Raw genomic sequence first — 23,791 nt, 5'->3', positions numbered from 1 at the left:
TTGTGTTCACATATCTCAGGGGGTATTGTTAGAGCTATGTTTCGCCCTCTCTCGGCAGCACTGGTTCTCGAAAGCTTGGCAACCTTTTAATATAGTAAAATACTTTAATTAAAGTATTTTAACTTTAAACTCTCCTGGTGAACGCGCTTTATTCATTCCATTTATAATTATGCCCGGGAGTCGCATTTTCACCATCATTATTGAATATATATATATATATATATATATATATATATATATATATATATATATGTTTTCTGAGGTTTTCGCGGGTATTTGTATGTAGGTCTTTGGTTGTTCGGGTTTTCTCCCACGTAAAATTGGAAGTGTCTTGGCGACGTTTCGACGAAGTCCCATTCGTCATCTTCAGGCTGGTGCTTTCAGCTTCGTGCTTGAGCAGCAATGTGTGGTCTTAGCTGTTTCTTCCTTTTAACTGCCAGTGGGGGTATGAACTGATTGGGTGGGAGCTTGGCTGTGTTCTGATTGGGTGGAGGTGTGTTCTGATTGGTTAGGGGCTTGGCTGTGCTCTGATTGGCTGGGGGGTTGGCTGTGCTCTGATTGGCTGGGGGGTTGGCTGTGCTCTGATTGGCTGGGGGAGTGTTCTGTTTGGTTGTGCTCAGGTTAGTCTGAGTTGCAGAGGGATTCAAGATTTTGGGCTGCCCTGCCATTCCTTGGCTTCGCGTTCGTGGTCGTGCTTCCTCTTCATGGAGGGTGTCAGTTTGCTTCATGTAAACCCCCCCAATCCATACATGAAGCAAACTGACACCCTCCATGAAGAGGAAGCACGACCACGAACGCGAAGCCAAGGAATGGCAGGGCAGCCCAAAATCTTGAATCCCTCTGCAACTCAGACTAACCTGAGCACAACCAAACAGAACACTCCCCCAGCCAATCAGAGCACAGCCAACCCCCCAGCCAATCAGAGCACAGCCAACCCCCCAGCCAATCAGAGCACAGCCACGCCCCTAACCAATCAGAACACACCTCCACCCAATCAGAACACAGCCAAGCTCCCACCCAATCAGTTCATACCCCCACTGGCAGTTAAAAGGAAGAAACAGCTAAGACCACACATTGCTGCTCGAAGCACGAAGCTGAAAGCACCAGCCTGAAGATGACGAATGGGACTTCGTCGAAACGTCGCCAAGACACTTCCAATTTTACGTGGGAGAAAACCCGAACAACCAAAGACCTACATATATATATATATATATATATATATATATATAATATATATATGTGTGTGTGTGTGTGTGTGTGTGTGTGTGTGTGTGTGTAGGTCTTTGGTTGTTTGGGTTTTCTCCCACGTGAAATTGGAAGTGTCTTGGCGACGTTTCGACGAAACGTCGCCAAGACACTTCCAATTTTACGCGGGAGAAAACCCGAACAACCAAAGACCTACATACAAATACCTACGAAAACCTCAGAAAACATATATATATATATATACATATATACTGTATACTATATATATATATGTGTGTGTGTGTGTGTGTGTGTGTGTGTGTGTCTGTGTGTGTCTGTGTCTGTGTATGTATGTGTGTATATATATATGTAAATGTGTATGTATATATGTGTATGTTTATATATACATATACGTGTACGGGTACATGTATATACGCATATGTGTCTTATCTGTTGGGTAACTCTTTGTCAGCCACAACATTTTGAATATGTATATCAGTGATGGCGAACCTTTTAGAGACCAAGTGCCCCAAAACCGCCCCACCCCCACCCCATCGCTCCGCCCCGCTCGCTCCATCCCCGCCCCACCTGCCAGGCCACCCACCATCTATACGGCCTGCCGCAGATTGCTCAGGCAGCCCTGCAGTGTCATGGTGGCCACGCCCTCCACTCGCGCCCTGCATCATCTGTGCACAACGGGGCGCGAGGGCGGAGTCTTGTCTCTGCTGCCCAGCTGCCATGTGCTTACTGCATTGCTCTGCGTCCAGGGGTAATTCTCCTCGGGGGGGCTGCTGATGAGGGGGCCGCGGGGGGAGGCAGGGCTGGGGCAACGGCGTGAGTGCCCACAGAGAGGGCTCTGAGTGCCACCTCTGGCACGCGTGCCATAGGTTTGCCACCACTGATGTATACGTGCCATTAGTGGTTTGCCACCACTGATGTATACATTTTCTGCATTTTGCACCTGATCCTCTAAATTCCACAGCCAAGATGCTTAAATTGTCTCTAGAATCATGGGGGGGCGGGATTTTACCCAACAGTGCCATACCTAAATGTGACTGGGATTTTGTTGTTTGACACCATGTTGGGCCAAACACCACTGATATTGTTTGTAAGTTCCTGTTTCTAATTTAGCACAATATATGAGCCAGCCATTGTGGATGATTCAGGAAACCATGACTAAAGCAAATGGGGGCTTATTGTAAAGTGTGAAGTAGCCCATAATTTCTTTCAGGATACTTGTTTTGCTATAGGTCTCATCTTTCAGCAGCTTCTGCTTCCAAAAAGCGGGTAAGGTCATAATCTCTAGTTTAAGAAGATGCTGTTAGACAAAAAATTTAAATAACTGCAAGAGGGTCAGCTGTTCCATACTGCGTGATGTAAGATGACCAACTGATTTGCAAATTGTAACTCATCCCTAGGAGTACTTTAGGATTCTCGGCCCCTGTATTGACTAAGCCAGGGGTAGGCAACCCAAAACACTCAAAGAGCCACTTGTATCCGTTTCCCACCGAAAACAAAACACTGGGAGCCGCAAAATCCTTTTGGTGTGTGTGTGTGTGTGTGTGTGTGTGTGTGTGTGTGTGTATCTATATCATAAAGGTAAAAAAGGATATTTGCAGTATTATCTTCATTTTAGATGTCAAAAGGGTCTCTCTCTGTGTCTCTCTCCCTCCCTCTCCCTCTCTTTCTCTTTCCTCTCCCTCTCTGTTTCTCTTTTTCTTTCCTCTCTCTCTTTCTCTCTTTTCTCTTTTCTCTTTCTCTCTTTCCTCTCCCTCTCTTTCCTCCCCCCTCTTTCTTTCTCTCTCTCTTTCTCTCTCTCCCTCTCTCTCTCCCCTCTCCCTCTCTCTCTTTCTCTCCCTCTTTCTCTTTCTGCCCTTGGTCTGCCAGTCCTCTTCCCCCACTCTTTCTCTCTTCTTTCCTCTCTCTCTCTCTCTCTCCCTGTCTCTCTTTCCTTTCTCTCTCTTTCTCTTTCTCTTTCTCTCTCTTTCTCTCTTTCTCTCCGCCCCTTCCTCCCTCTCTCCGATCTTCTGCTCACCTGGCAAGCTGGCATCAAGCTGTTCTCCAACAAGCTCAGGGGTAGGCAACCTCCACTTTTTTATGACTCATGGACTTCAACTCCCAGAATTCCTGAATCAGCATAGCTAGCTCTCTCCTGCCCTTCCTGATTCCTGCAGAGGCGCAGCCAAGGCAGGAGCCCCGCCCAGTAAGCTTGTCAGCTCGTTGAACAGGGTGAGGCTACTCTCTTTTTACACACACACACACACACACACACACACACACACAGAGAGAGAGAGAGAGAGAGAGAGAGAGAAGGGAAGCACTAGTGCCTCTCTCTGTCTCTCTCTGCAAATGGCAGAGGAGGCTGGGAGCCGCAGAGGAAGGCTCAAAGAGCCGCAGGTTGCCGACCTGTGGACTAAGCCAATATAATGGTATGTGGGAATGACCTTGCCTTGCTCCTTCAACTATAGTTACTTTTGAGTGTCGTCTATTGCCCAGTCACAACACAGGATTGGCAAGATTTGGAAGCAACTATCCATACATTCTGCAAACTCAGCACATGTGCTTAGTTTTAATCCAGTGTGTCCTGCAAAGCCAGGAAATTAGGCTGGCTGATTAAACCATGGCTTAAGTACCAGTAAGCATTTCTTGTCATACAGCCATCATCCTGCATTGAAGATGATGAAGAGCCACCACTACAAGCCCCCTACCAGCCTCATTAGGTGATCGTATACCTTCGTGCTATTCCTGAAGATGGGATGACTGACATTGCAAGCAAGGCCTTGAAAGTCCGGACGATGAATCATTCCATCACAGTTCAGGGTGACGTGAGGATTGGACTGGGAAAAAAGAGAAGGGGTGGTGAGATTTGGTTTAATTGCTGCTATTTTCTCCTTTCCAACTCCGAGACCGGTTATCCTGTGCTGGAACGTGGACCAGCATCACAGGAGGGAGGGGCTTTTTTCCAGGGGGCCAGAGAGTGGCACTTGGAGTGACTGGTAGAATGTGAAGGAGGGCCCTCCCTAGCAGTTCACAGAGTCTACTGTATCTGTTATTTATGCAGATAGTTACTTTAATCTGGCAAGATTCATGTCAGTCCCAAAAATCAAGAATGACACGTGGAGTTACAGGTAATCCTTGATTTAGGATCACATCTGAGCCCAAAATTTCTGTTCTTAAGCGAGACAATTGTTAAGTGAGCTTTTCCCTATTTTACCACAGTTGTTAAGTGAATCACTGCGGTTGTTAGGTAGTAACACAGTTGTTAAGTGAATCTGGCTTCCCCATTGACTTTGCTTGTTAGAAGGTTACCAAAGGTGACCTGGGAGTCCTGCCACTGCCATAAACACGTCAGTTGCCAAGCGTCTGAGTTTTGATCACATAACCAGTGGGACGCTGCAACAATCATAAGTGTGAAAAATGGCCAGAAGTCATTTTTTTCAGTGCTATTGTAACTTCAAACAGTCACTTAACAAACTGTTATAAGTCAAGGACTGCCTATATTTCTGAATAGTTCTTTACTGTTCTCCTACAAACAGAATCTTGCCAGACCAAATCTGTATAACTATAGATCAGTGATGGCAAACCTTTTAGACATTGAGTGCTGCCCCTCCCCTCACCCGCCCCGCTCCGTCCCTGCCCCCGCTCCGCCCCTGTCCCCCTCCGCCTGCCCACAGGGCCACCTACCGCCTCCGCAGCCCACCGCAGATCGGCCAAGTGGCCCTGTAGTGCCATGGCAGCTACACCCTCCGCCCACACCCCGCGGCATCATCTGCACGCAATGGGACATGAGAGCAGAGTCTTGTCCCTGCTGCCTGGCTGCCATGTCCTTGGCTATGCTGCTCCGTGCGGGCCGCACCTGGGGGCAACTCTCCTCCGGGAATCCTGCTGGTAGGGCCTATAGGGGGAGGCGGGGCTGGGGCAATGGCGCGCATGCCCACAGAGACGGCTCTGCGTGGCGCCTCTGGCACATGTGCCATAGGTTCGCCACCACTGCTATAGATATACTCTATGAATTGCTAGGGAGGATCTGCCTTCACTCTCTTCTTGCTTACCAGACCTTCCCAGCTTTGCTGTCTCTTTGGTCTCTGGGAAAGAGCCCCCTGCTGCAGCTCCGGACCACATTTATTTATTTGTTTGTTTGTTTGTTTTGCTGTCCATCTCACTATCAAGCGACTCTAAGTGGCTTAGAACGTCATAAAATTCTCTCTCACTCTCTCTCAGCTCAATCCACCTCACAGGGTAGTGGTTGTGAGGAAACTAGGAGGAGAAAGGTATGTTGGGACCTGGTCGCCGCTTTGAGTTATTTATAAAAATAATAGAGGCAGGATGCAAATAAACAAACGACAAAATGACAATTCAAAACAATTAGAATGTTAAACGCATTAAAAACATTGAGCGCTAAAAGTTAAAACGTTCAAATTCACAACAAGCTGAGTAAAAAGGACCAATATGTAAATGGAGGGCAGGTGGGATCTTTTAATCTCCACACTGGGACACCTCCCTCTGGCCTCAAAGCCAAGTTTACAGGCTCTTTCAGAAAGCCAAAAAGGCGGTGGTGGATCCCACCTCAAGGGACATGATATTCCAGAGGGGGGAACCAGGGCAGAAAAGTCTGTTCTCCCTAACCCTGCCGGTTGGAATTCCCTGGCTGATGGGGTCCACAGCATGCCCCTTTGGCCAGAGTGGGTGGGGTGGGCCAATCCCACTGGGGTGAGACCGTTTGTCAGGACCCATGCCATAAAGAGCTTACACTCACCACATAGTCTGACCTTTGGGCCATTAGCAACACAAAAGTCCCAAATTTTGTGGCTTTTCCTTTAGCACAATTCTTCAGATGGGTAAAAGGGAGCTGCTGAAATATATGCTATTCCACCTGGGGGGCACCCATTGCAAAGTCCTGCCCTCAAAAAGGTGGCATACGCACCGAATATTTGCGAAAAGAAAGGCCTGGCAAATGGGGCACGTAGAGAGTCGTAAAATAAGCATCTTCCCGCTGATTCACCAATTCCAAATTCATTTCTAGCGGATGGTGAGGAGATACAACCAGTTCCTTAGACCTATTATACAGGAGAAGAAGGAGTTAACGCTATTCCGTTCCCAATTTTGATAAATATACAGAAAACAGAATCAAATACAGAATAACAGAGTTGGAAGGGACCTTGGAGATCTTCTAGTCCAACCCCATGCTCCAGCAGGAGACCTATACCATTCTGAACAAATGGCTGCCCAATCTTGTCTTAAAAATCTATTCCAAATATGGTTTTACCAGTACAATATACTAGCACTTTACATGTTCTTGATGCTATCCTTCTGTTGATGCAGCCTTGAGATCCGGCAAACTTGCTAAGTAGCCCCAAGAGTGTTTACACCAGGGCTTTTCAACCAGTGGTATGGGTACCACCTGTGGTACATTGGCACCTGGCAGGTGGTACGCGACCATCCTAGAAAAGTGGTAGCGGGGGAGGAGAATGAGCTGAACCGGTGGCAGCACCGCACAAGCCTGAGCGAGAGATGGCTGGAGCTGCAGGGCTGTCAGGGCTCAGAGGAAGCGCCAGGATCAGTGCCACTTTCCAGCTGATCAGCACTTCTTCGGGGCTGTCAAGGTTCAGTGGAAGTGCGAGGATCAGCGCCAGACTCCAGCTGGAGCTCAGTGCTGATCCTGGTGCTTCTGCTGAGCCCTGAAGAAGCACCAATCAGCTGGAATGTTGCAGAGTCTTGTGATTTACATTCAGATGCTTGGCAACTGATTCATATTTATGATGGTCACAGTGTCCCAGGGCCATGTGAAGTGACCACAACCTGCTGCAACCATCCAGCAGATGGGGGGAATAAAAATCAAACAGCCCCCACCCTATCCCCGCTGCCAATCCTCAACAGAAATGCTCACAACAATGAAAACCTCGGACAGGAGGAAGAGTGCCGCTGGGTGGGCAGGCAGGTGTCTTGCTCGGCTGTGGCTTGGGGAACACCTTTTTCAATGGCATTGTAACTTCGAACAGTCACTAAGTGAACTGTTTTAAGTCGAGGACTACCTGTATTTTATCCCTTTTTTCTGGGGTTTTTTCTTTTGGTCATTAAGTTTTTGACCCCTTGCTAGGCGACTGGTGATGTTCGGATATTGCCATCTCCTAAAAGTGGTACAATGGGTGAAAAGGTTGAAAAGCCCTGGTTTACACAATGTAATTTCACCCTGGAGCCATTAGAACTGCAGAAAATGGGGTAGAAAAGAAGCTAGGGGTTTCTGAAAGATCATTTATTCAACTCCAGCAGCCTAAATACTTGAGGATTCTTCCTTGTAGCCATGTTTGTAACCTGTACGCTTCACTCAGCTTCGTTCAGCTTCACATTACATTTCAACAGCTTACAAAACTAAATATAAGGATTATTAGAACAGATAGTCCTCACTTAACAATCACAACTGAACCCAGAAAATTTGATCGTAAATCTTTGCGATCCTTAAGTGGATCACCATATGACTTGACATGATTTTATGACCTTTTTTACAATGAGAGTTGCTTTAGTCATTAAGCTAATTATTTGGTCAATAAGCAGATCCATGCTCCCAAATGGGTGATTTTTGTACCAGAAACTGGAAAAAAAAAAACTCCCGCAAATCACATTCACAGAACCATGGGATTATGCTTCAACCAGTCATAAATAGGAACTGCTCGTCAAATGCCTGACATGCGATCACATGACTGCAAGGGGTAGGTCGTAAGTAACTTTCTGGGATCCATTTTAAGTTAGAACAATCATTAAGCAGCTGGAGGTTCAGTGAGGACTACCTGTTATGTCCTGAGCCTGTGCAAGCAGGCTCGGGGCATTGCAAACGGTTCCGGGCAGGTGCAAGTTGCCCGGGACCAGACAGACTGTCGCCAGTACTTGTGCGCATGCGCAAGTGCTGGCGCGCCAAAAGTTGCAGATTGACCCGGGAATAGCCTATATAAGAGGCCAAGAGTTTTGGGCGTTGTCGGCGTCTTGTACTGTGTATGCTGAACTGAATAAAGAAGTTTCCTGAGAACTACAACTGCTTCTCGTGTCTTGCCATTTCGCGAAGGACGCAACACTGGCGACGAGGATGGGATGCCTTACATCGACAGAAGAAAGGTGTAAGCTTACCCGAGTGAGTCCTGAGCGGCAGGAATGGCGTTGACTCGGCAGCTACCCGCCAATCCAGCAAGTATCGGGGGTAGGCTGGCTGGTAGACCCTTCCTTTCTACAAAATGGCAAAAATTGGAAGGCTTTCGGAGTTCGACGTCTCACATCCGGAGAGGTTGGAGTCCTACGCAGCCAGGGTAGAAAACTATCTCAAGGTAAATCAAGTAAGGGAAGATAGTTTAAAGGCTGCCACCCTGCTGTGCGTTTGCGGTCAAGACGCATTCGAAATTGCTGAGAACATTGCAGCACCTGTTCCTCTAGACTCTGTCAGCTACGCAGATCTAAAAAAGCTACTAAAGGAGCACTTCCAGCCCAAGTTGTCCGTCATCGCATGGTGCCACACCTTTGAACAGAGGGATCAACGACCCGGAGAATCGGCCAAAGAATACATTGCCGCACTGAGAAAAGCCGCTAAACACTGCGAGTTCAAGGATCTCGAAGAACGACTGAGAGACAGATTTGTATGCGGACTAAGGCATAGAGAGATACAGCAGAGACTTTTTGCCAAAGAAGACTTATCATTCCAAGATGCCTTGAGAGAGGTCACCGCAGAAGAAGCAGCGGGTGGCGCCATCAAGAACATGCGGCCGATCAGAAGCATTCCAGATGCTGCGTCCGTGCACCAGGAAGGAGTCCAAAGGAACTCTGAGGAGGATCCTGACGATGAAGTGGACCGTCTCTACCCCACGAAGGAAGGGAATCAGAAAGGAAGCTCTTCAGCTCTCCCCAAGTGCCTCGGTTGTGGAGGTCGCCACAAGAGAACCGACTGCAAGTTCCGCTCCGCTATCTGCAGAGCATGCGGAAAACAAGGACACATTGCAGCTGTGTGCCTGGGCCGTCAGAAGGTACAACCTCAGGAAGAATTGCGCCTGAAAGGTACCAGGGTTCCCAGCCAAAACAGGGTGGGGTTTTGCACTTCGCGAAGAAGCATCTATAGGACAGGCACACACAAGCCCATTAAGAAAAAGCTGTCACTTAAGGTGAAGCTACAAGGGGTTCCATTGGCTATGGAACTGGATACGGGGTCTGCACTCTCAATCATTTCCATGCAAACGTTTAGGAAGATTTGTTCCAGTAGTGGAACTCAGGCCAAACTGAGGCCTTCTGACATTGTGTTAACAGACTTTCAAAACTCCAGAGTGTGTGTTAAGGGGGAGGCCACCCTTAACGTACAGTATAAAGATTTTGAAGGTCCACTAGATCTAATAGTAGTAGGGGGTGAACGAACGAGTCTCATAGGACTCGATTGGTTTGAGGCCTTGGGATACACGTCACAGGGCTCAATAGTCTGCAAACACTTGACCTACAAGAAGTCTGCAAAGAATTTGCAGATGTTTTCAGCCCCCAGCTGGGCACATACAAAGGACCCCCTGTGTCATTAAAACTAGACCCCACTGTCACTCCCATTAGAATTAAAGCAAGAAGGGTCCCTTTTGCTTTAAAAAGTAAAACTGACACTGAGTTGGACAAACTGATTCAGCAAGGAGTTCTAGAACCTGTTGACTCCAGTCCCTGGGAAACCCCCATTGTCACGCCTCTCAAGGCAAATGGAGACATTCACATCTGTGCTGATTACAAATGCACTCTGAACAAGGCATTGCAGCAACATGCCTATCCTGTTCCTGTGGTCAGTCATATTCTGGCCTCCCTCAAGGGGGCCCGTTTTGCAAAGCTTGACCTAGCTCAGGCATATCAACAGCTGCCTGTTGATGATGATGCTGCTGTAGCGCAGACCATTGTGACCCACAGAGGGGCCTTCAAGGTGAAAAGGCTACAATTTGGAGTAAATGTCGCTCCTGGAATTTTCCAAAGCATAATGGAAAACACACTACGGGGTATACCAGGGGTTTGCCCCTATTTTGATGATGTCTTAATTGCAGGAGATTCTACACACAATTTAGCTGAGAGATTAAGGGCTGTCCTGTTAAGGTTCAGGAAAACGGGCCTCAAGCTTAAGAAGGACAAATGTAAAATTGGGGTGCCTTCTACTGATTTTCTGGGATTCAAAATTGATGCTACTGGGATTCACCCTGCTGAATCCAAACTGAAAGCTATTATGCATGCTCCCAGGCCAAAGTCTAAGGCCGAACTACAGGCTTTCCTGGGCCTTCTGAATTTCTACAATTCCTTTCTTCCACATAAGGCTAGTGTAGCTGAGCCTCTTCACAGGCTATTAGACAAACAGGCAGTGTGGCAGTGGTCACAAAAACATGAGGCAAGTTTCAATGAGGTCAAAGCCTTACTCACTTCTAACAGTGTACTCGCACATTTCAATGAATCCCTTCCTGTGTGCATTGCTTGTGATGCTTCTCCTTATGGGGTAGGAGCTGTACTAAGCCACCTCAGGGCAGATGGAACTCAGGTTCCTGTTGCATACTACTCCAGAACCTTGTCTTCTGCTGAGCGTAATTATGCTCATATAGACAGGGAGGCTTTAGCTGTGGTTGCTGGAATTAAAAAATTCCATGATTTTTTATATGGCAGGCATTTCACGGTCTTCACTGACCATAAGCCTTTGTTGGGACTGTTTACCATACATAAGCAAACTCCCCAAATCATCTCCCCCAGAATGCTAAGATGGTCTATCTTTCTTTCTGCCTATGATTTCTCCCTATTTCATAAACCTGGGAAGGAAATGGGCCATGCTGATGGCCTCAGTAGGTTACCCCTGCCGGTAATAGAAGCTGACCCTGCACCAGCTATCAATCTTCTCTCCATTCAGGCCTTGCCCAAGTCTCCTTTGAATGCCAGAGATGTAGCCGCTGAATCAGGCACAGATCACACACTTTCACGTGTCCTTTCTTGGGTTTTATCTGGATGGCCAGAGAGCTGTCCTGGCACTGAGTTTCAGAGTTTCTGGTCTAAAAGGAACGAGTTGTCCACTTTCCAGGGTTGTCTGCTTTGGGGAAGCAGAGTTGTCATTCCTACCTCAATGAGGACTAGGGTCTTAGGTTCCCTCCACGAGGGTCATCCTGGCATTGTACGCATGAAGGCGCTCGCGCGCAGCCATTTGTGGTGGCCTGGGCTAGATAGTGACATTGAAGCTAAGGTGCACGCATGCCACCTTTGCCAACGCTCACGCCCAGAAATGCCACAAGCTCCTGTACATAGATGGGAGGAAACACAGTCTCCATGGTCTAGGGTGCACATTGACTACGCTGGGCCCTTTCAGGGTCAATTCTTCTTGGTCCTAGTTGACAGCCATTCAAAATGGCTTGAGGTTGTACCTGTATCTTCCACCACCACTGCAAAGACTATTCAAGTACTGAGGGGAATTTTTGCTGCACACAGGCTTCCAGATGTCCTCGTGTCTGACAACGGCCCTCAATTCACTTCTTCCAAATTCCAAGCTTTCTTGCAGGCTAACATGATTCGTCATGCCACCTCTGCACCGTTCCACCCGTCCACCAACGGTATGGCTGAACGCATGGTTCGCATCACCAAGGACGCCTTGAAGAAAATTACCTACGGAGACTGGCATCACAGGTTGGCTGACTTCTTCCTTTCTTATCGCACTACACCGTCCACTTCTACGGGGAGGAGCCCAGCTGAACTTCGTTGGGGGCGCAAACTGACTACCAAGCTTGACCGGTTGCATCCGGATAGACTGCCTTCTTCTTACACACACCCCAGGGCACCTAGACAACTCCTTGTGGGTGCCCCAGTTTGGACTCGTAATTACTGGCCTGGTCATTCATGGGTCCCCGCTTCTATATCCAGGGTCACAGGTCCTCTGTCTTACGAGGTGTCCCTGGACAACGGTCGTGTCCTGCGTCGACACATCAACCAACTTCGCCCTAGATGGGACCTTCCTGCTGAGACTCCTGGGTCTTCTCCAGGGGGGAGGGGGATCCCTTTGGGCAAAGGGAAGGGCATGGGCTGCTGCCCATTATCAATGAGGAAGCCACAAACGGCTCATCTCAAGATTCCGTGAGTGCTCCAAACAGGAATTCAAGGAGCCCAACTAGATACCAGGCATCAACGCCTACTCCAGCCAGGGAGTCACCCCGGGGGCATAATCACTACTCACCCACATCACACAGTACTCCAGTCAGGGAGGATACCGGGAGCATCCCAATAAACCATTCCCCGCAAGAGAGCTGGCACACACTCCTTCTAGTTGGCCCGACACTACCCCTGTCCCTAGAAGGGGGCAAACACACAGGGAGGTGGTCGTAGAGCCAAATCCCGACTACAACACCTTTGACTTCACTCAGGGGACAACTGAGTTTTGGGACAGTACTGAAAACCCCACAAGCCAGGGGACAGAACGGGAACCAGGGGACAGACAACCTCCTGACAGGTCTTGGACGGACCTTGGAGGTTCTACAGAATCGCCCAACAGTGACAGTCACTTAGAGGGGCCAGAGAGCCTGCAGCAAGGCAGGACAACCAGGTCAAACAAAGAAAGAAGCCCTGGCCTGACGAGCCCGGTGGGCAAGCAAGCAGGCCAGGCATTGGAGCACAGTCCTTGGGAACCTCCAGGGTGTAATAGGGGGGACAGATACGCATCAGTCAAGGGGTACTTGGCAGGTACCCAGAAGTTAGGAGGTCACAGAGAGCCAGGAAATCTCCTAAGTATTTAGAAGATTTTGTAACTCTATTGGCAAAACAGAGTTAACAGAGGGAACAGAACACTTAGACTAATGGAAGCAAAAGTAATACCTGGCATTGGGTAGTATGGCACTACACTCGTAATGGGTTATGTGTTACTATGGCATGGTTAATAGTTTTAACCCGGGGGGAAGGGGTGTTATGTCCTGAGCCTGTGCAAGCAGGCTCGGGGCATTGCAAACGGTTCCGGGCAGGTGCAAATTGCTCGGGACCAGACAGGCTGTCGTCAGTACTTGTGCGCATGCGCAAGTGCTGGCGCGCCAAAAGTTGCAGATTGACCCGGGAATGGCCTATATAAGAGGCCAAGAGTTTTGGGTGTTGTCGGCGTCTTGTACTGTGTATGCTGAACTGAATAAAGAAGTTTCCTGAGAACTACACCTGCTTCTCGTGTCTTGCCATTTCGCGAAGGATGCAACACTACCTATATCAGGGGTAGGCAACCTTGGCTCTTTTATGACTTGTGGACTTCAACTCCCAGAATTCCTGAGCCAGCATGGCTCAGCTTGGAAACCTCTCCTTTCCCCTCAGCATGGCTGGCTCAGGAATTCTGGGAGTTGAAGTCCATGAGTCATAAAAGAGCCACGGTTGCCTACCCCTGTCCGTGGTAATCAAAAGTTGAGTGTTGCCAAAACTGAAACCCTGCCATTCCTGGACAGCTTCTGATTTTTCTCATATTTTTGAAAGAAAAGTGACTGATGGTATCAAGGAATTTATACTTACCCTGAAGAATGGAAGGTAATGTTCAGGTCAGCCACACAGACGTCATCTGTTCCACAGTTCTTGTCAAAAGGAATCTGTTGTATTGGATAAGATAGGAAATATTTCCATATCTCCAGTGTAATACCTTACCCTGCTGAAATTTGCCAGATTGAGGCCCACTTCCTGGTTCCTTCCCACCTATTTCCGCCCTAGGGACATCAGTTGTCCCTAACTGCTGAAATTCAAGTTCAAATTCAAAATCCCAGTTCTTCCACAAGCCACTAAGCACATCTATCTTCATGGCTAAATCTGTGGGGTCCTTGGTGCTCTCTGAGCTTGATTGTTTTGTTGCAGACATTTCATTATCAAACTAGGTAACCTCATCAGGGCTAGCAGGGAATGAGATTTGCTCTCATTTTATATTCTCATTTTATATTCTGTTCTATTGGCTTGCCCTGTCAATGTCAGTGGGAGTGGTCTCTGTAGTTCCTTAATTGGGTTATTGTGTATTGTTAGCTTGTTTGGTAGTTCCTCCATCAGGGTATTGTTTGCGTCTCGATAGTTGGTCTAATGTTAATCTGTTAGCCAAACTAGCTAACAAGTAGACAACAGCCCAATCAAAGAACCACCAAGACCGTTCCCATCAACCCTGACAGAGCAAGCCACTGGTATGTAAACAGAGAGCAAACCCCACATCCCACTAGCACTGATGATATTACCTACTTTGGTAATGAAATGTCTGCCAGAAAACAACTGAGTTCAGAGGACATCACAATTCAACCCTGATTTACAAATACTCTCTTCTATTGATACCTAAATCTGTTGTTCTTGCCCCCCCACACACATAAAGAGGTCTCACCTCCACCATTGTCCTATTGCTTAAAGGATTCAGAATCGGCCTGGGAGGTCCACTCTTCAGCAACCCACCTTCCTCAAGGGAAAAATTCACCAGGAGTTTGATTGCTGACAAGTAATCCTCAATGCAATTCTGAAAGACAAAGGCAGGAGCTGCTTAAGCCAGGATTCTTGTACGATAATGTGGCTCGTAACCATCACATTAGCAATATCTGAGGGCAGACTAGCCAACCTTCTCAAGAAGATGCTAGTGCCTGCCCTGTTTCACCAACGCACGAAAGTCTAGAATCTATGAACAATGCACATAGTCCTCTACTTACGACCATTTGGTTCAGTGACCAAAGTTACAACAGCGCTAAAACAAGGGACTTATAACCAGTCCTCAAACTTATGGCCATTGTGGTGCGCCCATCATCCCATGATTGTGATTCAGGCCCTTGGTGAATGACACGTACTTAACACACTTACAGCATCTCACGGTTGTGTGATTGCCATTTGCAACCTTCCAGGCCAGCTTTCAGCAAACAAATTAATGGAAAAGCTGGCAGCGAAAGCTGCATGTTCAGTCATGTGATACCTCATTTAACAACTGCACCATTTAACAATGAATTCTTTGGTCCCCATTGTGGTTGTAAGTTGAGGGCTACCTGTAGATTTCATATTTGGAAGGAAGGTTACTTGCTGGAAATTCTTGTGTTTTTCATTTCACCCTTCCTCCTATAGATGTAATACTACCAGCTGTACCTTTAGCAATACAGGTAAGAGGTTTAAGAACGAGTTGTTCTGATTTACCGTGATATTAATTTCCTCTGATAGGCACACTGGCTTTAGAGAGATTTCTTTGGCCCCGTTTATAATATTCTTGCCATTCCTAAATTCTCCTCGGTACTTCACCCTGTCTGGGTCAATCTCCAGGCGAAACAAGAGTGTTGCAGACAGTTGTCCTGGGGGGAAGAAAATGGCTGGTGTGTATAAGGCAGAGCAAAAGGACTTGCAGAGAAAAAGACAGAGGACGAGCAGAAACTCTGCAAGTCCTCTGTCTTTTTCTCTGCAAGTCCTCTGTCTTTTTTGATGACTATCACAGCATATCTCTGGCTCCTGTTATATCAAATCTACAATTCCATCCCCTCACTCCAGTGCCTTCAAAAAAGAGTGAAAAGCCAGTAAACAGGAAGTTCTCATAAGTTTCCTTTTTCAGGTAGGTCGTAGCTTCAAACAGTCTTTAAGCAACCGATCATAAGTCAAGGACAACCTATACAAAACCTGTTATGTTTGGTGCTCAGTGAGGCATCCACGAGGCAGCAGGTGAACAATCAACTCTTTATTGCAGGTTTAAACAGAAGCCTGGTTAACTACTGCTCCATCTCTATTTATACATTCAGCAATAGGTGGCAGCCAATAGAATTCAAGTATCCTTCCTGCTTAAACATATTATAATGAGTCTGCAGGCAGCAAGTCTGGCACTTAACTGACACAGTCTAAACATATTATAATGAATCTGCAGATAGCAAGTCTGGCACTTAACTGACAGTTTTTTCAACAATTCCAAGTAATTCACTTCAATACATTACAAAACCAATTAAAACAATAAACATTTTTTAAATAAAAATGCTAAGGAAACAAACATTTTCTTTCCTTTTAGATAATTAAAGATAACATTGTGCTAAGGGGAAAAGTATTAGAAGGAATCATTACAGAAGATCCCCAAGGGGATTGTTACAGGTAGTCCTCGACTTACAACAGTTCATTTAGCGACCATTCAACATTACAACACTGCTGAAAAAAGTGGCGTGACCATTTTTCACACTTGCCAGGGTGGCAGAATCCCGATGGTCATGTGATCAAAATTCAGATGGTTGGCGAGTCACATTTAGGACGGTTGCAATGTCCCAAGATCATGTGATCACCTTTTGTGACAAACGGATAAGCAATGTCAATGGGTAAACCAGATTCACTTAACAACCATGTAACGAACCTAAGAACTGCCATAATTCATTTAACAACTGTAGCAAGAAAGGTTTGTAAAATGGAGCAAAACTCACTTAACAAATGTCTTCCTTAGTAACATACACTTTGGGCTCAATTGTGGTCGTAAGTCAAGGACTATCTGTTTAAGCCAGGGGTCTCCAAATCTGGTGACTTTAAGACTTGTGGACTTCAGTTCCTAGAATTTCTCAGCCAGCTGATTTAAGCAATTGGAGCCCATTCATAAAGCATGCCAAAGCCATTTGGTGCCTGAACAAAAAACTACTTTAAAAAAGGAGCAACATTAATAGCATTGAATGAAAGACAATGTTGTTGTTAGTTGCGAAGTCGTGTCCAACCCATCGCGACCCCATGGACAACGTTCCTCCAGGCCTTCCTGTCCTCTACCATCTTCTGGAGTCCCTTTAAGTTTAAGTTCATGCCTACTGCTTCAGTGACTCCATCCAGCCACCTCACTCTCTGTCATCCCCTTCTTCTATTGCCCTCAATCTTTCCCAGCATTAGGCTCTTCTCCAGTGAGTCCTTCCTTCTCATTAGGTGGCCAAAGTATTTGAGTTTCAACTTCAGGATCTGGCTTTCTAAAGAGCAGTCGGGGTCGAGTCCAAAGCCTTGATAGTGCTTTGCTAGCCTAACACCACCATTCCATTTTAAGTAATAAAAAAAAATGAAGACTATAGCAGGACTCAAACACAGAAAACACTCAAATGTATTGGACTGGCTGATTCTACATTTGGGTTCTTTTTTAAGTTGGCAATTTCATAGGAAAGCAACTAGCACCAAAGAAACCATGGTCTGTTTTGCCTTTCCCCCCATATCACTTGCTGTGTAACTGATTGTGAATGCTGGATTGTTCTTAGGATCAGGATCAGCCCCACAGATGCCTCACCTGTGTAACTCTTGGTGGCAAAGCTGTTGTCGAAGCAGATCCTGAGTTTCAGATTAACATTTTGCCAGGATTTGCTGTGCCCGGCGCATTCAACATCTTTCACTGGAATTTCCTTGGGCTCGAAAGTCACTTGTGTAGCCACGTTAACAATTGGTCTGGATCTGCAAGTGCCAGAAAACAAAAATAAATAATCTACTAGTCCCTGTGGATCAAACCTTCTACATTTAGGTGAGGAGGGAAGGAAATACCACTTTTTATTACAGAAAAGAAAGAAATGTAGGAGTTTAAAATGATAGATTCCATGGAAAGGAAAAAGCACTGTGTTTATGCAATTAAACAATTACGAGATAGTTTTAGACTTACAACCATTTGTTTAGTAGCTAATCAAAGTTACAATGGCCCTGAATAATAATAATACTAATAACAATAATAACAATAACAATAATACTAATAATAAAGTTGGAAGGGATCTTGGAGGTCATCTAGTCCAACCCTCTGCTCAGGCTTATGACCATAAAATGACTTATGACCAGTTTTCACATGACCATTACAACATCTCCTCAGTCACATGATCAAAATCCAGAAGCTTGGCAACTGGTTCATATTTATGACGGTCGCAGGGTGTCCCAGGGTCAGGTGATCACCTTTTGTGACATTCTGACAAGCAGAGTCAATGGGGAAGCCAGATTCATTCAACAACCATATTGACTAGGCTTTTTTTCTCACACAACGCCCAGAATGGAGTTCCGGCACCTTTTTTGGATGGAACCTTATAGGGTAGGCAAGGTGGGTTGTATGATGTGAGTTCTGGCACCTTTTTTTTTTTAGAAAAAAAGCACTGCATATTGCTATGGCTGAATGACTGCAGTGATTCACTTAACAGCTCTGGTAAGAAACATTGTAAAATGGGGCAAAACTTGGTTAACAAATGTCTCACTTAACAACATACGTTTTGGGCTCAGTTGTGGTCATAAGTCAACGACTACCTGTAATTATAATTTAATTTAAGAAATAATTTTCCAGCTCAGACAGACTTTTATCTTCCTAAAATCCAGGGATTTTATTTCCAATAATTGACTAATCTCAACCAATTAGAGAAAGATCAGTCACCTTTTGCAAAAGTAAGATTGTTGTGTTTTCTCTTTTTCCACAACTAATTATCATTAACAAGAGTCAAGAGTTTCTTTTTATTCTGCCTTTCATCTTTAATTCCACTTTCGAAACAAAGAGAAAGAAGCGAAATCAAACTGTTTCTCTCTCATGATATATAATATCTAGCGTAAATTTCAAATTCCTTATCCTCACTATCTAAATGAAAAGTCTATATTTTGTTTATTATTTTCCATGATTCTGGTGAAGCCTCAAGAAAGGAAAAATAAAACAATCTTTCAAATATGTAAAGCCTATTTTTTCTTTCTTTTAGAGCAGGGGTGTCAAACTCAATTTCACTGAGGGCCTCATGAGCATTGCAGTTGCTCTTGGGGGGGGGCGGGTGTGTGTGGTCAGGGTGTGTGCGGCCTACTGGGTGGGTGTGGATGGAGTGGATGTGGTCTACTAGGTGGGCGTGGCCAGCTCTACATAGTTCGCATCAAGGGTGCCTGTGGGGGCCTGGGCAGGAGTGGGACAGATCTGAGGGTCTCTGGCAGAAGGGGGTGGGACCGGGGCAAGCGCCGAGGTATGGTGCATTTCTTCATTCCTCACAAAGGGTGACACCTCCCCAGCATGCACCCAGGGGGCGGGGGCGATGCGGCAGGAGCTGGTTCCTCGCTGTTTCTAGACGGCCTTGTGGAGCTAAGACTGAATACGTTTCAGCATAGATGGCCACCACAAAATTGTACATTGGCCCCCGGCTGGCCTGGGCCAGGGCTATGGCAGTGGGGGCCGTTCCCTCACTGTTTCCAGGATGGCTTCGCGGGCCACATGAAACCACTTTGCGGGCCGCATCCGGCCCCCGGGCCTTGTGTTTGGCATGTCTGTTTTATAGTATCTTTTGAAGGTAACAAAAAGTGAATTGCTTTCTACAAGTTAGGAAATTTTGATTCTGAGGTTCGTTTAAATGTAATCCTTTCTCAAGTTTGTTTTATTGCTAGAGGAAATAAAAACTCTCATAATAAATTCCTAGTTTAAGAAATAGTGGAAACTGAAAATATCATTATGTGTGCTACAACTGCTCTTTCCTTTACTTTCTGGACTTTCTTTCACTTCCTGAAGTTTTATGGCCTCACCTGGGACAATCCAAGAATATAAACTCTCAATCACTTACTGGAGTACCATCACCTTTCCCAAGGCTCCCACCGCAATGCTGGTGAGGCCATCTCCACCGAGGTCTGTCTTTCCATGGATGGACTGTCCAAAGTATCTCAGACCAGGAGAAACGCTGGCTCCAGTAATCCTCTGCAGGAGATAAATGCAGTTGACTTAACTAGAAGTAAAGTTCCAGACTGGAAGAGTCTTTAGACTGATTCTTTCGGAAGGCTGGTGCTTCAAAAACTAATCTGTTAGACTACATTTTACAGTTTCTGTTGCCACATTTTAATATATTGTATTACTTTCTTGGAATAACAATAGACGGCCATCCCAAAGTTGTTGTTTTTTTAAAAATGAAGTCATCCTTCTCAAGCTTGAAGTCAGTGGTCTTCTTCTTCCATTTGTAATCCTTCTCCTACTATTATCACCCCCAGCATTTCATATTCTTTTTTCCTTATTACAAAAAAAAATCTATTAAGGAGGGAGTGACAGAACACATGCAGAATTTCTTTGGTCAGTCATGTTGGCGCTGTCCATTCAAAGATATAACTTTTGACAGACAGAAGAAACCTTGTAAACCAGGGGTGTCCAATCTTGGTAACTTTAAGACTTGTGGACTTCAATTCCCAGAATTCACGTTGACTAGGGAGTACTGGAAGTTGAAGTCCACAGCTCTTAAAGTTGCCAAGCTGTTGTACATTATCAGTCCTCTAGGACAGGGGTGTCAAACTATCGCCCCGCAGGCCGGATGCATCATGGCGAAACCACGCCCATCCCATTGCTGGCAATGACAAAAAAGTCGCGATACATCGCAACACGTTACGTGACATTGCAAGTTTGACACCCCTGATCTAGGAGTTAGTTCTAATGTTCTCCCAACCCAAGATTCACTTTCAAAATGTGAACTGAATGTGCCAGAGATACTCTGAGCACCTCTTATCCCGAGCACATCTAATTGATGGTGATTTGCATAGAAATGTTCAGGACAGGCTCTTGGCTAGTTAAGTGCCCTGGGCTCATAGGATCCTTAGTACTTCTTTTACAAATAAAATTTCTTATTTCTTATATCCTTCAGACTGCGTTCCACTCTTGGTTACTTTACAGAAATATCCATGTAGCTTCACTGGAACAATATGGAAACACTTGACCATTGGTGTCTTCTGAGAGGCCTATAGCTCTAGCATTTAGTAGTGGTTTCTAATCCAGGTACTACTCTGATCTCACCTATTAGCTTTGCAGATCAGCAGCGAACAGCTGGGTGTGGCATTCTAACAAATCTCTCAGGTGATACTAGCATGTAACATCATTGCTGTAGCCCTACCTGGCTATACTCCATCTGCAGAGTTTTCTCGTGGCTGTTGTAGATGTAGACAGCTCCCCTCTCTTCATCTTCTAAGGGAGCTCCTATAGCCACCTCCATCTGTCCATCCCCATTGACATCTGCCAGATCTGTGATGGCTGCTCCAAATCTGCCCAAGGGGTATCCTAAATCCCCATTAAATTCTCCAAGGAGAATGAGATTATCCTAGAAGGAAAAGGAATCTCTGAGAGAGTGTTCATTCTCCAAGTCTAGGATACAATGTGGGCATCTCACAGGTGTGTTGGATATGTATTGCCCTGCCCATTTTCATGCCTCACCTCTTCCCAGCCATATGCATAAACCCGGCCTCCTCTTGTTTCGGTGAAATATTGCTGGGCCCCGATAAGCAGTAGGTCTGTTTCTTGATCACCATCTATGTCCACAGCACAAAGCACCCCTCCAAAATATGACCCAGTCTGTAAAGGGAGTGTCAAAATGCATATAGTGAAAAGGCAGAATACCAGCACAGGATCCCCGATCATAGATCATAGACAGTTGATCTTTCTACGGTACTTTGAAATGATCATGTACATTTACATTGTCTAACTAAGTCTGACCTGTTTAAATATCTGAACACCCTGTGGGTTTTAATACATTACACCTGTTAATTGGCCAGTATTTGTAATCTTTCCCCTTGAATCTTCATCTGAAAAACCATCCCATCTCCCCATCATCCCTGTCTCATCTCTCTCTCTCTCTCTCCCCCCCCCCCGTACTCCATGTTTAACCATTCCATGCACCTGATGAAGTGAGCTACAAATGACAAAAGTCATACAGTAAAATCCGCTACTCAGTATTATCAGATCCCTTCTGATTTTTGCCATATTTAAATCCTACTTCAGTGAAGTCATCTCCACACATAATATTCGTTGTCTTAAATGGGGTTGTCAGTTTTTTTCTCATTTTTGACTACGAGAGACTTTGTGATTCTAGCTTAACCGCTCAGCCACTGCTCTTTACTAGGGAAACAAGGAGAAGAATCTTGATTAGGTTTTCTTGGGCCACCATGACCATCCTTTTGCTATCAGGGTTTCCCAATCTTGGCAGTTTCCGGGTATACAGACTTCAACTCTTAGAATTCCACAGCCAGCCTAACCACTGAAGAGACTTCTGGGAGTTGAAGTCCATTGCCTTCTGTTTGCCAAGATTGGGAAACACTGGCCTAGTTCACTGATGGCAAACCTTGTAGAGACCGAGTGCCCAAACTGCAACCCCAAACCCACTTATTTATCGCCAGGTGCCAGGTGGGCATGGCCCACTTGGTGGGCGTGGCTGTGGTCATGGCAGACTGGTTGAGTGTGGTCAAGATGGGCGTGGTCACCTCAATGTTGCTCGTGAGGAGGATGCCTGTGGGGGCCGGGCAGGGTTGGGGGAGATCCAGCGGGTCTCTGGCAGGTGGGGCGGTGGGCAGGAGGCTTGTCCTGCACAGTAAGGTGAGGCAAGGCAAGGTGGGGGTGCCATTGTCGCAGGGCAAGGAGAGGCAGAAGCCGGGGCTGCTGCTGCCTGACACCATCGGCCCCCGCACACACAGAGGCCAGCGAGCGCATGATGGCCCCTTGACTGGCGCACTCTGGGGCTCTGCAGTCCACCGCCAGCCTTTCAGAGAAGCCGCCTCTGAGCTGGACAGCCAGCCGACAGCTAAGGAAGCGATGCAGTGGGTTGTGCCCAGGAAAAGGAGAGCATGCGAGGCCAGGAGGGATGGGACGAGGGAGGGAGGCAAACCAGCCATGCTCGGATGCATCCGACCATGTGGGACCTCGGCGAGTTAGTGGGCGGCTGGTGCATGGTGCATGTGCCCACAGAGAGGGCTCTGAGTGCCGCCTCTGGCATGCGTGCTATAGGTTCACCACCACTGGCCTAGTTCTAATAATGATGGTAGGCAGCAGTGGACCAAAATATCTAGAAAGCTCCTTATGACTAGAAGACCTTCAAAGTTCCTTTCAACCCTATGATTATGTGATTTTTTTTTCTTTACCTGTTCCCCTTTGATTTCTTGCTTTAATGTCCAGTTCTGAGTTTTGGCATCAACCTCAAATAAGAGAACCCTTCCCAAATGTTGGTATCGAGGGGCACCAACAGCGTAGAACTCTTTCTGATGATGCTGGAGAAAGCTGATTGTGTACCCTGGGAAGGTTAAAAACAGATAGATGGAAACGCACAGAAGGTTAGGCCAATCTTTCTCCACCTTGGAACCATTAAGATGTGTGGACATCAACTCCTAGAATTCATGCTGACTGGGGAATTCTGAGAGTTATAGTCCATAGATTTTCAAGCTGCCAAGGTTAAGAAACACTGGGTTAGGCCTTCTGCACAATAAAGCAGCTTATTAATACCACTTTACAATGCCTTGGTAAGGCCACACTTGGAATACTGCATCCAGTTTCGGTCACCACGATGTAAAAAAGATGTTGAGACACTAAAAAGAGTACAGAGAAGAGTAACAAAGATGATTAGGGGACATATAAGCAATTGTTGCTGGAATTGGGTATGTCGTGTTTAATGGAAAGAAGGATGAAGGGTGACATAGCAGTGTTCCAATATCTTAGGGATTGCCACAAAGAAGAGGGAGTCAAGCTATTCTCCAAAGCACCTGAAGGCAGGACAAGAAGCAATGGATGAAAACTAACCAAGGAGAGAAGCAACCTAGAACTAAGGTGAAATTTCCTGACAGTTAGAGCAATTAATCAGTGGAACAAACTGCCTCCAGAAGCTGTGAATGCTCCAGCACTGGAAGTTTTTAAGAAGAGACTGGACAGTCATTTATCTGAAATGGTATAGGGTTTCCTGCCTGAGCAGGGGGT

The 23,791-nt window shown here is 46.3% G+C and overlaps 1 protein-coding gene across 1 annotated transcript in view; it reads right to left on the bottom strand.

The window, feature by feature from the left end:
* ITGAL (integrin subunit alpha L) overlaps positions 1 to 23,791 on the bottom strand; it is an 86,531-nt gene that overhangs the window by 12,177 nt on the left and 50,563 nt on the right. Inside the window, exons 12-21 of the mRNA XM_039330469.1 lie at positions 22,966 to 23,114; positions 21,269 to 21,406; positions 20,952 to 21,155; positions 19,647 to 19,777; positions 17,384 to 17,544; positions 15,304 to 15,455; positions 14,516 to 14,644; positions 13,678 to 13,751; positions 6,110 to 6,242; positions 3,918 to 4,022 (exon numbers count right to left, since the gene is read on the bottom strand). Coding sequence (XP_039186403.1) covers positions 3,918 to 4,022; positions 6,110 to 6,242; positions 13,678 to 13,751; positions 14,516 to 14,644; positions 15,304 to 15,455; positions 17,384 to 17,544; positions 19,647 to 19,777; positions 20,952 to 21,155; positions 21,269 to 21,406; positions 22,966 to 23,114 — 1,376 coding nt within the window. The remainder of the gene's footprint in view (positions 1 to 3,917; positions 4,023 to 6,109; positions 6,243 to 13,677; positions 13,752 to 14,515; positions 14,645 to 15,303; positions 15,456 to 17,383; positions 17,545 to 19,646; positions 19,778 to 20,951; positions 21,156 to 21,268; positions 21,407 to 22,965; positions 23,115 to 23,791) is intronic.

This window comes from Crotalus tigris, unplaced genomic scaffold, assembly GCF_016545835.1.
Source record: "Crotalus tigris isolate CLP2741 ecotype Arizona unplaced genomic scaffold, ASM1654583v1 scf7180000024427.8105951120:4207309, whole genome shotgun sequence".
Taxonomy (NCBI): Eukaryota; Metazoa; Chordata; class Lepidosauria; order Squamata; family Viperidae; genus Crotalus; species Crotalus tigris.
The sequence above is the reverse complement of the archived record's forward strand: the minus strand, read 5'-3'. Positions and strand labels throughout refer to the sequence as shown.